Here is a 12,346-nt window from a genome sequence, read left to right as displayed (position 1 = left end):
GCTAGACTTCCCTTCGAAAGAAACCCAGTAATCTTGTTTGCCCATTTAACAATGTTTCTGACAATACTCATCTCCTAACAATGTTATAACAAGTTAATGTATAGAAATGCTTAAAACACATCAGTGAGCTGCTTGTATATTTTGGAAATTAATCCTTGGTCAGTTGTTTCATTTGCTATTACTTTCTCTGATTCTGAGGGTTGTCTTTTCACCTTGCTTATAGTTTCCTTTGCTGTGCAAAAGCTTTTAAGTTTAATCAGGTCCCACTTGTTTACTGTTGTTTTTATTTTCATTATTCTAGGATGTGGGTCGTAGAAGATCTTGGTTTGATTTATGTCATCCAGTGCTCTGCCTATGTTTTCCTCTAAGAGTTTTATAGTTTCTGGTCTTACATTTAGATCTTTAATCCATTTTGAGTTTATCTTTGTGTATGGTGTTAGGAAGTGTTCTAATTTCATTCTTTTACATGTAGCTGTCCAGTTTTCCCAGCACCATTTATTGACGAGGCTCTCTTTGCCCCATTGTATGTTCTTGCCTCCTTTGTCAAAAATAAGGTGCCCATAGGTGCATGGGTTTATTTCTGGGCTTTCTGTCTTGTTCCATTGGTCTATATTTTTGTTTTTGTGCCAGTAACATACTGTCTTGATGAGTGTAGCTTTGTAGTATAATCTGAAGTCAGGAAGGTTGATTCCTCCAGCTCCATTCTTCTTTCTCAAGACTGCTTTGGCTATTTGGGGTCTTTTGTGTTTCCATATGAATTGTGAAATTTTTTGTCCTAGTTCTGTGAAAAATGCCATTGGTAATTTGATAGGGATCACATTGAATCTGTAAATTGCATTTGGTAGTATAGTCATTTTCACAATATTGATTCTTCCTACCCAGGAACATGGAATATCTCTCCATCTGTTTATGTTGTCTTTGATTTCTTTCATTAGTGTCTTATAATTTTCTGTGTATAGTTCTTTTGTCTCCTTAGGTAAGTTTATTCCTAGATATTTAATTCTTTTTGTTACAATGGTGAATGGAATTGATTCCTTAATTTCTCTTTCTGATTTTCCATTGTTAGTATACTGACAAAGGATGAATTTCCAAAATATACAAGCAGCTCATACAACTCATTGCCAGAAAAACAAACAACCCAATCAAAAAAATGGGAAAAAGACTTAAACAGACGTTTCTCCGAAAAAGACATGCAGATGGCTGACAAACACATGAAAAGATACTCAACATTGCTCATTATTAGAGAAATGCAAAACACAACCACAAGGAGCTATCACCTCACACTGATCAGAATAGTCATCATCAAAAGTCTACAAACAATAAATGCTGGAGAGGGTGTGGAGAAAAGGGAATGCTCCTGCACTGTTGATGGGAATGTACATTGATACAGCTACTATGGAAGATGGTGTGGAAATTCCTTAAAAAACTGGGAATAAAACCATCATATGACCCAGCAATCCTACCCCTAGGCATATACCCTGAGGAAACCAAAATTGAAAAAGATACATGTATCCCATTGTTCATTGCAGCACTATTTACAATAGCTAGGACATGGAAGCAACCTAGATGTCCATCCACAGATGAATGGATAAAAAAAGTTGTACATATATACAATGGAATATTATTCAGCCATAAATGGAACACATTTGAGTCAGTTCTGATGAGGTGAATGAACCTAGAACCTATTATACAGCATGAAGGGAGTCAGAAAAAGAAAGATAAATATCGTATCCCAATGCATATATGCGGAATCTAGAAAATGGTACTGAAGAATGTATTTACAGGGCAGCAATAGAGAAACAGACATAGAGGATAGATTTGTGGACATGGGGAGAGGGGAGGAGAGGGTGAGATGTATGGAAAGAGTAACGTGGAAACTTACATTACCATATGTAAAATAGATAGCCAACAGGAATTTGCTGTATGGCTCAGGAAACTCAAACGGGGCTCTGTATCAATCTAGATGAGTAGGATGGGGTGGGAGATGGGAGGAAGGTTCAAAAAGGAGGGGATATATGTATACCTATGGCTGATTCATATTGAGGTTTGACAGAAAACAACAAAATTCTGTAAAGCATTTATCCTTCAATTAAAAAAATAAATGAAAATATCAATGAACATTAGCTATTATTGTGGTGGTTGTTGCTGCTGTTTTATCAAGGTAGATGTAATGGAGATAGAAGTAAATGGATTTCAGATATATTTTCAAGGGAGAATTAGTAGAATTTGGAAATTGTTTGAAAGTTAGGGACAATGTGGGATCAAGAGTAAATCCTAATTTTTCATGTGAGCAATTAGCTGCCCAGTTGAATCATTTGCTGTGATGAAGGTTAGAAGAGGAATCAGATGCTGAGGAGGGAAATCAAGAGTTCCATTTTGAACACTTTAAGTTGGAGATAACTTTGAAATATCCAAGTGAACATGTCAATCAGGAGAGATGTCAATTTGTAGTTGTTAAGAGCATGAAACTCTTCTAGGTGTGTGGTTTATACCTGTTCCCTCATCTACATATTAAATGGAGATGATAATAATTCTTATCTGATTAGATTATTTATCTCATTAGATTATTGTTGGGTTTTAACATTTATTTGTAAAGCAGTTAGAAGTGAGACTGATACCTAAGACACACTATATAATTTCTAAAACATATTAAATATATTAATGTTTATTCCTTTCAAAGAGTAAAATGGCTTCCTATCCCAAATCTTAATTTAAAAAAAAAGAAGTTTCAGTATGAAGCCCAGATAAAAGGTCTAGACCGGGGAGTCAATACATAGAATTGCCTGAACTTTGGTGGTTTTGGAAACCAAGGATCACTGATGAGCACATCGGAAGACCACACCAAACTGAGCCTTCAGGCACTGCAATATTTAGAGTTTGAGGAGAGGAGGATTTAGAAAAGGATTCTGAGAAGGAAGTGACCAGAAAACAAAAACAAGCTAAGTTTGATGCCTTGTGAGTTGAGGAGAAAGCAATTCAAGGAAAAAGGCACCATCCAAGCATCAGGTATCTTTGGATGCTACTGGAAATAAGATAATTGAAGACTGGATATGTCAGGAATAGCAGAAAATTTGGGGCCAATACTCTGAAACGTTTATTATCAACTGTCTTTCTCCTGGCTTTTCTCTTCTTGTTAAAGCAGAATAACATCCTGATGGTCAAGAGGGTCCCACTCTTAGTAAGATTCCTTCTAATGTCTTGTCTGGAACCACATCAGAGAAAGCTGGCTCAGACTCACAAGATGAGTTTAACAGTGTACTCAGATGTATGAGGTCCTAGACTTTGAAAGAGTCCAGTCATCTCTGGCTTCTTGGAACTTGGAGAGAGCTCTGATCTCCCACAGCATTTCCTTCTAGTACAAAGTCTCTTTGAAAGGAAAATGTGATTTTTAATGCAGCTAGCCTTTCTTCCCCTCCTTCCAACACTGAGCATTTCTGCAAGAAAACCATTGAGGCATTCTTGCAGAGGCCAGCTGCCTCTCAAAGAACTCAAAAGGGCATCATTATCATGAGAAAACAATGTCAACTACTTGGAAAATGCCACTAAATACAGCTCTCCCAGGATGCCTTAGAGAATTAGGGAGCTGAGTCTTTCCTTCCCATCACTGGTTAGCACTACTAGACGGGGTAGTCACTGAACTTTATTTCAAATAATCATACTGGTGACTGCACCAAAATTGTCATTTGTTTTGTCAGCTTAATTTCTAGAACCATTCTATTCTTGGTTATACTACTAGGCACTTTACATTGCTGAACACCCTCCCAATTCAGGTGTGATATGGACGTGAAGAATCTATGACAAAACAGTGGTGATATTAGATGTTTTGTAGAGTGGTATCTTGGACACCTTTACAAAATTTTGCTTGGAGACTTCAATATGCATTGCATAACTAGTATAAATTATTTGCAGTTCCAGAAAGTTGTAAGCTAACAGCAGCAGTTAAGAAATATTTTTATAATTCCACATGCAGATCAAGTATCCTTGACTAAAGAATTTTCACAATAAGTTAGATTCTCCTTTATTTGGAATGATTTAGGTATGGCTCTAAGTGAATGTAGAGGCATATCTTGGATAAGTATATGCTCAACAACTTAATGCTTTAGCTATATTTTTAAATAATCATTTTAAGTCTGTCTTACTATGATGGATTTTACCTATAATTCTAAAACTCCTAAAGTGATACAGTTAAAGAATTGCCTTCCCTTTGTAGCATTCCCACATTTTATTTGTTTTCTAGTTTGAAGGTTTTTATTAAAAAAAAAAAACAACTTTAATTTCATAGAGACATTGAATAAATAATTAAGTAGATGAAAGAATGTGTTTCTATTTCCCTTTCTAACTTTCTTTCCCACCCAGCAGCAATGTGTTTTTATTATAGATCCAAATGGTCATAGATCCAAATGCCCAGCTAGATTTTAGGTAACTGTACCTTTTCCTAAAGATTTTACTGCCTCAAAGATTGTCCAAAATCAGAAGAACCAACTCTTTTAAGACTAAAGAAAAAGAAGAGAAAAAGATTGAGTTAAAAATAAGATTAAGTAATATGAAATACCGTTTTTACCAATAACATATAATGATTTTTTGGTGCCCAAATGACATATTTATGTAAAAGACTTTCTGGTTAATTTGGCATAGAATTACTTATACAGTATTTTATTTTTCCAATGTACTCTTCTCCAGAGCCCTCTGTGGTCACTGTTAAATGAGAAAATTTTAGAATGGGAATAATCATGAATCTCATGCAAATATAAAATAAACATCTGTCAAAGATTGTATTGACTTCATTAATTAATGAAGAAACTAGGAAGATGTTACAACCAATTCAAAGGAAATTTAAAAGAGCCAAACATATTCAGGCAAATAAGAATGCTGAAATGAATTTACAAGTAGATGCAAAATGGGTCTATCTACAGGACAACCAATTACATTCCACTACACACAATCCACTGGACGGTAGTGGATTGGCAGTCCATTGTCTGCCTACAATGCGGGAGACCCAGGTTCCATCCCTGGGTCAGGAAGATCCCCTGGAGAAGTAAATAGCAACCCACTCCAATATTCTTGCCTGGAAAATCCCATGGACAGAGAAGCGTGGTTGGCTACTGTCCATGGGGTCACAAAGAGTCAGATACGACTGAGCAACTTCACTCACAGACACAATTAATCCTCATTTCTATGAGCCTGAATCATTTTCATGATCAATTTTCTACAATTTATAGAGTAAAAATAACTCACAGTTATTTTAAATCTCAGAAATTTAAAAATTTTGCAATAATCAGAAAAAATGCACTGAACTGAATACCCAGTAATATTTAGGGTCTGTTTTAAAGTTGTGATAATTTTTTCCTACACTATTAAGTTTATTCCCTCCTCACCCCTCACCCTAAAACCACCAAAGAAAGAATAAAAATAAATATACAGCCCCTGCTGCTGCTGCTAAGTCGCTTCAGTCGTGTCCGACTCTGTGCGACCCCATAGATGGCAGCCCACCAGGCTCCCCCGTCCCTGGGATTCTCCAGGCAAGAGCACTGGAGTGGGTTGCCATTTCCTTCTCCAATGCATGGAAGTGAAAAGTCAAAGGGAAGTCGCTCAGTCAGGTCCGACCCTCAGCGACCCTGGTAGGCAGTGACTGCGGCCTACCAGTTTCCTCCGTCCATGGGATTTTCCACTATCAACTTATAATTCAAATGTTGTAAGATTGGAAACTAAACTAAAATTAAATATCTGTAATGTGATTTCCTGCAAGTTTCAGTTTGTATTTTGAAACTAGAGAATGAGCTGAGGCTCGTAACAGCATCAAAATAGCACTACAGAGCTACTATATTGTGCTACTCATATTTTGAATAATCCCAATGATTTTTTTAGACAAATGCACATGTGAAAGGAGGAGAGAGAAAAGGAAGAGGAGAAAAGTTGAATATCAGACTATGTGTATAAAACTAGAGCTAAGTGGATAATACCTGAGGTGACATGAGACTAAGTGAATTGTTTCCCTGTAGCATCATATAAATAAAGTGATAGTTTTTATTACTTCAGAAATGTCCATGCTTCTGACTCCATAATAGCCACTAATAAACTAAACTACTTTGGGATTTTACAAGTGAGTTTGATTATCACTTATCTATTTTGTTATAGGGACTGTGGTTACACCTCTAATTAAAGGATAAGCATTTTGGTAGTGAAATGAACGATGAAGCTTGCAAACAGTCAAGAAACATAAATTATTTATGTGCCAAGTTTCTGTTCATTTGTTTGTTTTACCCTGGAGATGGGAAAACTAAATGCAGAATCATATCAATCATTTCTGAAGCTCAAGCCCACCACTTAAAGAACTCACTTATCCAAGCCATTCCTCATTCTTCTGGCAATCATGCTGCTAACCAAAAGAATAGTTAAGTTGCCTAAATTAAACTTCAATAATACATTGTACGTGTGTACATCAAGACAATTAACATGCAGATTTTTATTTTTTTAATATAAATTTATTTTAATAACATGCAGATTTTAGAAAGCACATTGACTCCATTTTAAAGGTCACACTTTAAAGGTTCTAACTCAGCAAGAACTACTCAACTTCTAAATGTTTCAGTTAAACCTCCAGGCTCATTTGACTGCCCTCTCCCTGACCTTTGTTCCTCCCACTTATGGCCAGAAAGCTCAAGATAGTAAATACAGAGTTGGGAGATCCAGAGATGTGGGGGAAGGTTTCATATGAAAAAACAGTTATTATTCATTTGGCCATTTGCACTATTAGATATTTTTCTTTTGAAATACAATCTTCTGCCTTCAGTGAGAGAGAATATTATATCATCCAGTGTATGCACTAGAGAAATTAAACTGAGTGCCAAAAGACAGCACCACTTAAAGACCAAATTGTTCTTAATTGGTGTGAATTTGATGAAGACCTAAGGAGAGTGGGTTGGGAGATATGCCAATAAGTCTGTCTGACACTTGATAAGGTTCTCATTTGGGAGACATAAAGTAGATTAACCCTAAGTATCCAAATAGTCAAAAATATACACATACCCACAACACACATGATTCTTTTTTCATTTAGATGCTGCTTTAAAATAAACAAGTCTCAATCCTGGCAATTGAGAATTCATGGAGCAGTGGCATCTCTTTCTACTTTCTGTGATTTTGGTGTATCTTCCCAGTCCTGGAAAGAGAACAAATGCAAAGTGATTCATGTTATAGGCAGGGAGAGCTGAGGGTTTATTTGTGCATCCTTTACATTCTAGATTTCATTTGGGACTCACTTTTAATCTAGGAGGTAAAATATAAATCAATTTAGCTACTTGTCATTCTCATAAGTTTATATATGTGGGAAAAGATGGAGACAGATGCCTAAAATAAGTTTTGAGGGAACTGATGAATCTCAGTGTGCTTGACATGTCCACTAAATGTTCTGTAGAAGGAGTTGGAAAACTACAACCCAATAGGCCAAATTTAGACGCTTCCATCTCCCTTCCCATTCCCCACCCCAGTTTTTATAAATAAAGTTTTATTGGAACACAGCCACACTCATTTGTTTCATATTGCCTGTGGCTGCTTTCACAGAGTTAAGTTTTGCAACAACAAAGACCCACACACATAGCCCACAGAATCTAAAATCTTCCCTATCTGTCTCTTTACCAAAAAATCTATCTGATTCTTAGTCTTTTGTAATGGTCACTGAAAAGGGCTATTATAGCCGACAGAGTAATAATCCTTACTGGATTGGAAAAGCTAATAGGTTACTGTTCTTTCTGAGATCTTGTCATCTTTTTTATTTGAAAACAAAATTCAGGACCACATTATTAAAGAAGCAGTATTCATCACTGTTATCAAAGTTTAAAGACATATCACTTGCTTTGGGGTTTCTCTCATATATACAATAGTATGGGGTATATTTTCCTTTCTGTCTATTACCTGGGTTGTAAAATTCACTGCTTGTATATTTTGTTATGATTTTTGTCCCAGGACTCAGGCAGACAGATGCGAATGTATAGTAAGGGGGTTAAAACTATTTTGATTGCAGAGTTTGGTTTTATATTCCTAAAAGACGGCTACAGGTAGCATTATTTAAAGAGAGAAAGATACTTTAATCTTATTGGATGCGTTCTCCCTACTACATTCCCGAGGTGCCAGAAGATGGAGTCAGGAATTAAAAAACGAAAGAGGGAGGCGACCTTGTGATGAGAATTTCTTGGGAATGATTCGGGGTGATGCTTCCTCCTTAATCCACCTTCCTGACACGATTGTGTATGACCCTCATCCTCCTCTCGGGGGTGGCTCTTCAAAGGTAGCAAGTGTCAAATCCTTTGTCAGGGGACCCCTCCCTGCCTCAGACACCATGGCTCTGGGTCTCTGTTCCAGTCTCCCTGCTCAGGACACAGCCCAGGTTCAGGCCACAACTTTGTTTTGCTTCTTCCAGTTTGAAAACTTGGATCAATTTCCTGTTAGAATTTCAGCTTCTCTAAACTAGATGGGAACTATTTTCACTTGCTGGGACTTAATGCTATAACCTTCTTATCACTTCTTTCCTTCTCTGCCAAAATCAGGGTTAAAGAGCCAGATTTGCATGCCTCCTCAGCACGACTCCCAGTGCAAAAGCAGTAAGATCATAGAAAAAAAATTTTTTAAGATTTGTATTCCAAAGTCCTTTCTCCAGATTATTATACTAACTTTGTGAAAATGTTAGTGGTGCCCTCAGGGATTTTTTTCCCTGGATACTTCTCAAGGTCATTGCAGACATGGCAATTGTTGATTAGTTGGAGGAAAACAGTCTTTTTTTCTTTTTTTTTGGAATTTGGATATTGTCCTACATTCTAGAGAAACTCAGGGAAGTTCTCATTAATGTGACTTCGCTTGGTGGGGAGGGACTGAAGGCTGTCAAACAAACATGTATGGATGCAAAACCCCTCGTTTACAGTGACATGCCTGTGGATTTAAATTTGTAGCAAGGCTTTTCTCTCAGATATAAAAAGAATCGCAGGCCAGACTAATTCAAAGAATGTGTGAGGAACAAGGCTTTGCTCCATTCTTGGAAACTTAAAAAAAAAAATCCTCTTTCTCTTTCTATATATAAATAAATCTTGGGAAGCACATTGAGCAAAAAAGCAAAGAAAGTTACAGAATCTGAAATCCAGACTAAAACAAAAAAATATATATACTTCCTTAAATATCTCTAAGGGCTTACTTTGTTATAGTTTTTAGTATCAGTATTAGTCTGGTGTAAGAATAGCCAACATCTCGCAGGAGGCACAAGGGCTGGAATTTAGATCAAGAGAGAAGAAATCAGTTCCCTGCTCTGAAGAGCCACCACTGTGGGTGCAAAGCTGGGAGAAAGCAGGTGGTCTGTGGCTGGAATATCTTCCAGCTGGGGGTTCATGTGACACGCACGAAGAAACCAATCCAGAGACTGGCAGATGAGCTCGTGGGCTGCACTGAAGCACCCAGCACAGGACAGGACAGGGTGGCAGAGCCCTGAGCACGTCCTGAGACGGCCCTGGGCCCCAGTGGCAGGTGGGATGTGGCCCCTCCCGGTGCCTGCGGTCTCCTGCTTGGGGCTTCTCATCCTGTCCTCTTGTTTGCTTGCGGACTGCAGGTTCATCCCAGAGGCCTGGTCGGCCTGCACGGTCACCTGTGGTGTGGGGACCCAGGTGCGAATAGTCAGGTGCCAGGTGCTCCTGTCTTTCTCTCAGTCCGTGGCCGACCTGCCCATTGACGAATGTGAAGGACCCAAGCCAGCGTCCCAGCGCCCCTGTTACGCAGGACCATGCCACGGGGAGACTCCCGAATTTAACCTGGAAGAGACAGATGGCCTCTTGGGTGGCCTGCAGGACTTTGACCAGCTCTACGACTGGGAGTATGAGGGCTTCACCAAGTGCTCCGAGTCCTGTGGAGGAGGTAAGAAGGGGCTAGGCCTCAGATCATTGCCCTCCTCTTGCCTTTCACTGTAGTGTCTCTCTCTGAGGGCAGCTGTGTCCCGTGATTGTCTCTAGTCCAAGAAGGCTAAGGAGGGGGAGGAAACCACTCTAAACCTAAAGCAGACTGAATGAAACACAGATGTATTTCTCTCTGGGCCTGTCTCTCTTAGACTGTCAGCTATGAGTAGCTAACACAAGTAATGCTTTTACTTTTACTTGTCATTCTGATATTTTGCACTATATCTCAGTGTATCTGACTGAGAAACACTGCTGACACGGGGCTGGCAGTGCTCTTGACATTCAGTTTTATTTGTCTATGCCCTTACCTCAGTGCACGTGGTATGAACCCAGATCAAAGAGGACAAAACCGTCTGTTGTTCCCAAGGACAGAGTACGCCACCTCTGACTTTCTCAGCTGGTCGCCAAAGTAATATCTGTTGACAAAGGGAAAGGATGTATAATGACAGTTAACACTGAGGTTACCTGGAACTGGAAGGGAGTTTAAAGATTAAAGCTGATCCCGCTGCCATTTTATCGATGTGCAAACTGAGATACAGAGAGCTGAGTGATTTTTTCAAGATCACACATCTAGTCAGTGATATTTGGGACTAGTCCTGCTGTTTATTTCTCTGTTTAGGGTCCTTGCATCATACCTCACTTCTTTACACACTTAGAGAGTTCCTGAAGCTTTATCACTGAATGAATATTATTTAAATAGTGTTCAATGTTTCCATGTATATTAATCTGGTTCTCTTAGGTCTAGTCCATGGTGATAACAGTTTCAGTCATTTTTCTATTTCAGGTGTTAGTGATGAAACAATAGTGGGAGAAGAAGGTATTTAAGTCAATAATTAATTCTTTAAGATTATGATCTTTTGTACTACTGTAAAAAATACAGTAATGGAAATGTGGTCACTGGGCTTCCCTGGTGGCTCAATTGGTAAAGAATCCTCCTGCAATGCAGGAGATTCTGGTTCAACCCTGGGTCAGGAAGATCCCCTGGAGGAGGAAATGGCTGCCCACTCTAGTATTCTTGCCTGGAAAATCCCATGGATAGAGGAGCCTGGCAGGCTACAGTCCATGGGGTCACAAAATGTCGGGCACAACTTAACGACTAAACCACCACCATATGGCTACTAACTCCCATATATACTCCCAAGAGAGATTTTGATAGGCAAGGAAAGGCTGGCTGATTTCCCATCAGATCTCCCTCCCTAGCTATCAATAACCCCTCTTGTCACATCAAGGATCTGCATTCCCAGCAAAGTTTCTTTCTTAACTGGTATAAAAATATCTATATTAAAATGATTTCCCAAACTGTCTTCTAAACCATGACATCTGGGAAACTCTTTTATAAAAGCATCTTTTGTCATTGCTGGGAATGTAAAAATACATGTGCCCAAATTGTTCATATGTAGTTGAAAAGGAATGGATAGTGGAACAAGTACAAGCAGAGAATCAATTTTCTCCATCAGGTCACTTTGTAAGCATTTAATAGTCTTGACCTTGAGGTTCTCATTTGTTTCTAAGTCTTCCAATTTCAGACCGTGGAGTTCTTAAGTGTTTTCATGGAGAGTCTGTTATTTTAAAACCTAAAATTTTCCATCTGATTCTGGAAGACAGTTTCTTGGAACTCTACTCATCCATGTTGCTGGGGGCGCCCACCACTCACAATGAGGACATCTTTTCTCCCATGTTTAATGAAGGAGAAATGTTGAGTAAGCTCTGATGATCTCTGGGCCCAAGCAAGTTAAAAGGTCAGATGGAAAGGACATAGCCAGTGGCTGCAGTTGCTTCATTGCAATATAAGGAACTACTCAGGATTTCGGATGGTGTGTGTTTATCCCCAGTTTCCATGATCATCTGAATTGAATGATCATGATCTTTTGTCTGAAACAAATGTGCTTTGAAAAAAATTATTTCTGCCCTCTATTATGATTATCTAAGCCAAGTGAACTTTATGAGCAGATAGGGAAAAAGATGCCTTAGTGGAACATGTAAATAACCAGATACCTTTATCTTTACAATTCTAACCATTCTGCTAACCAGAGGCATAAAATTCAAATCACTGAGAGTGTGTGAACTGTTTTTCATTTAAAATGTTTTCAGAATATATTGATTTGGAAATAATATTTGTATGCTTCATATACAATTTATCTATGCTTATAGGATCTGAGGAGATATTTGTATAACATAAAGTGTACATCATTTATATCCAAGGCAGGGAAAGTTCCTGAAATGTCTTAGGTCTTTAACTGTCAACAACTGTGCATGCTTACTTATAGTTGTGTCATTGTGCCACGGTAATATATCTTGACTAAAATGTTAAAAGTTGAGAATGCCAAAGTGGTGAAAATATGCTTGGGTCATATAATCCATATGATGCCCAAACACACTAAAAAATTATTTCAGTATATAAGACATGTATATTAAAT

The 12,346-nt window shown here is 38.3% G+C and overlaps 1 protein-coding gene across 4 annotated transcripts in view; it reads left to right on the top strand.

Annotated features, from left to right (window-relative positions):
- The window catches only part of ADAMTSL1 (ADAMTS like 1), a 1,120,558-nt gene that overhangs the window by 884,631 nt on the left and 223,581 nt on the right, over positions 1-12,346 (top strand). For all 4 annotated transcript variants that reach the window (XM_070794493.1, XM_070794491.1, XM_070794494.1 and 1 more), the window contains one exon: positions 9,590-9,891. In XM_070794493.1, the coding sequence (XP_070650594.1) occupies positions 9,590-9,891 (302 nt within the window). The remainder of the gene's footprint in view (positions 1-9,589; positions 9,892-12,346) is intronic.

This window comes from Bos indicus, chromosome 8, assembly GCF_029378745.1.
Source record: "Bos indicus isolate NIAB-ARS_2022 breed Sahiwal x Tharparkar chromosome 8, NIAB-ARS_B.indTharparkar_mat_pri_1.0, whole genome shotgun sequence".
In the NCBI taxonomy this organism is placed as follows: domain Eukaryota; kingdom Metazoa; phylum Chordata; class Mammalia; order Artiodactyla; family Bovidae; genus Bos; species Bos indicus.
Note: the sequence above shows the minus strand (reverse complement) of the source record. Positions and strands in the feature narration are given on the sequence as shown.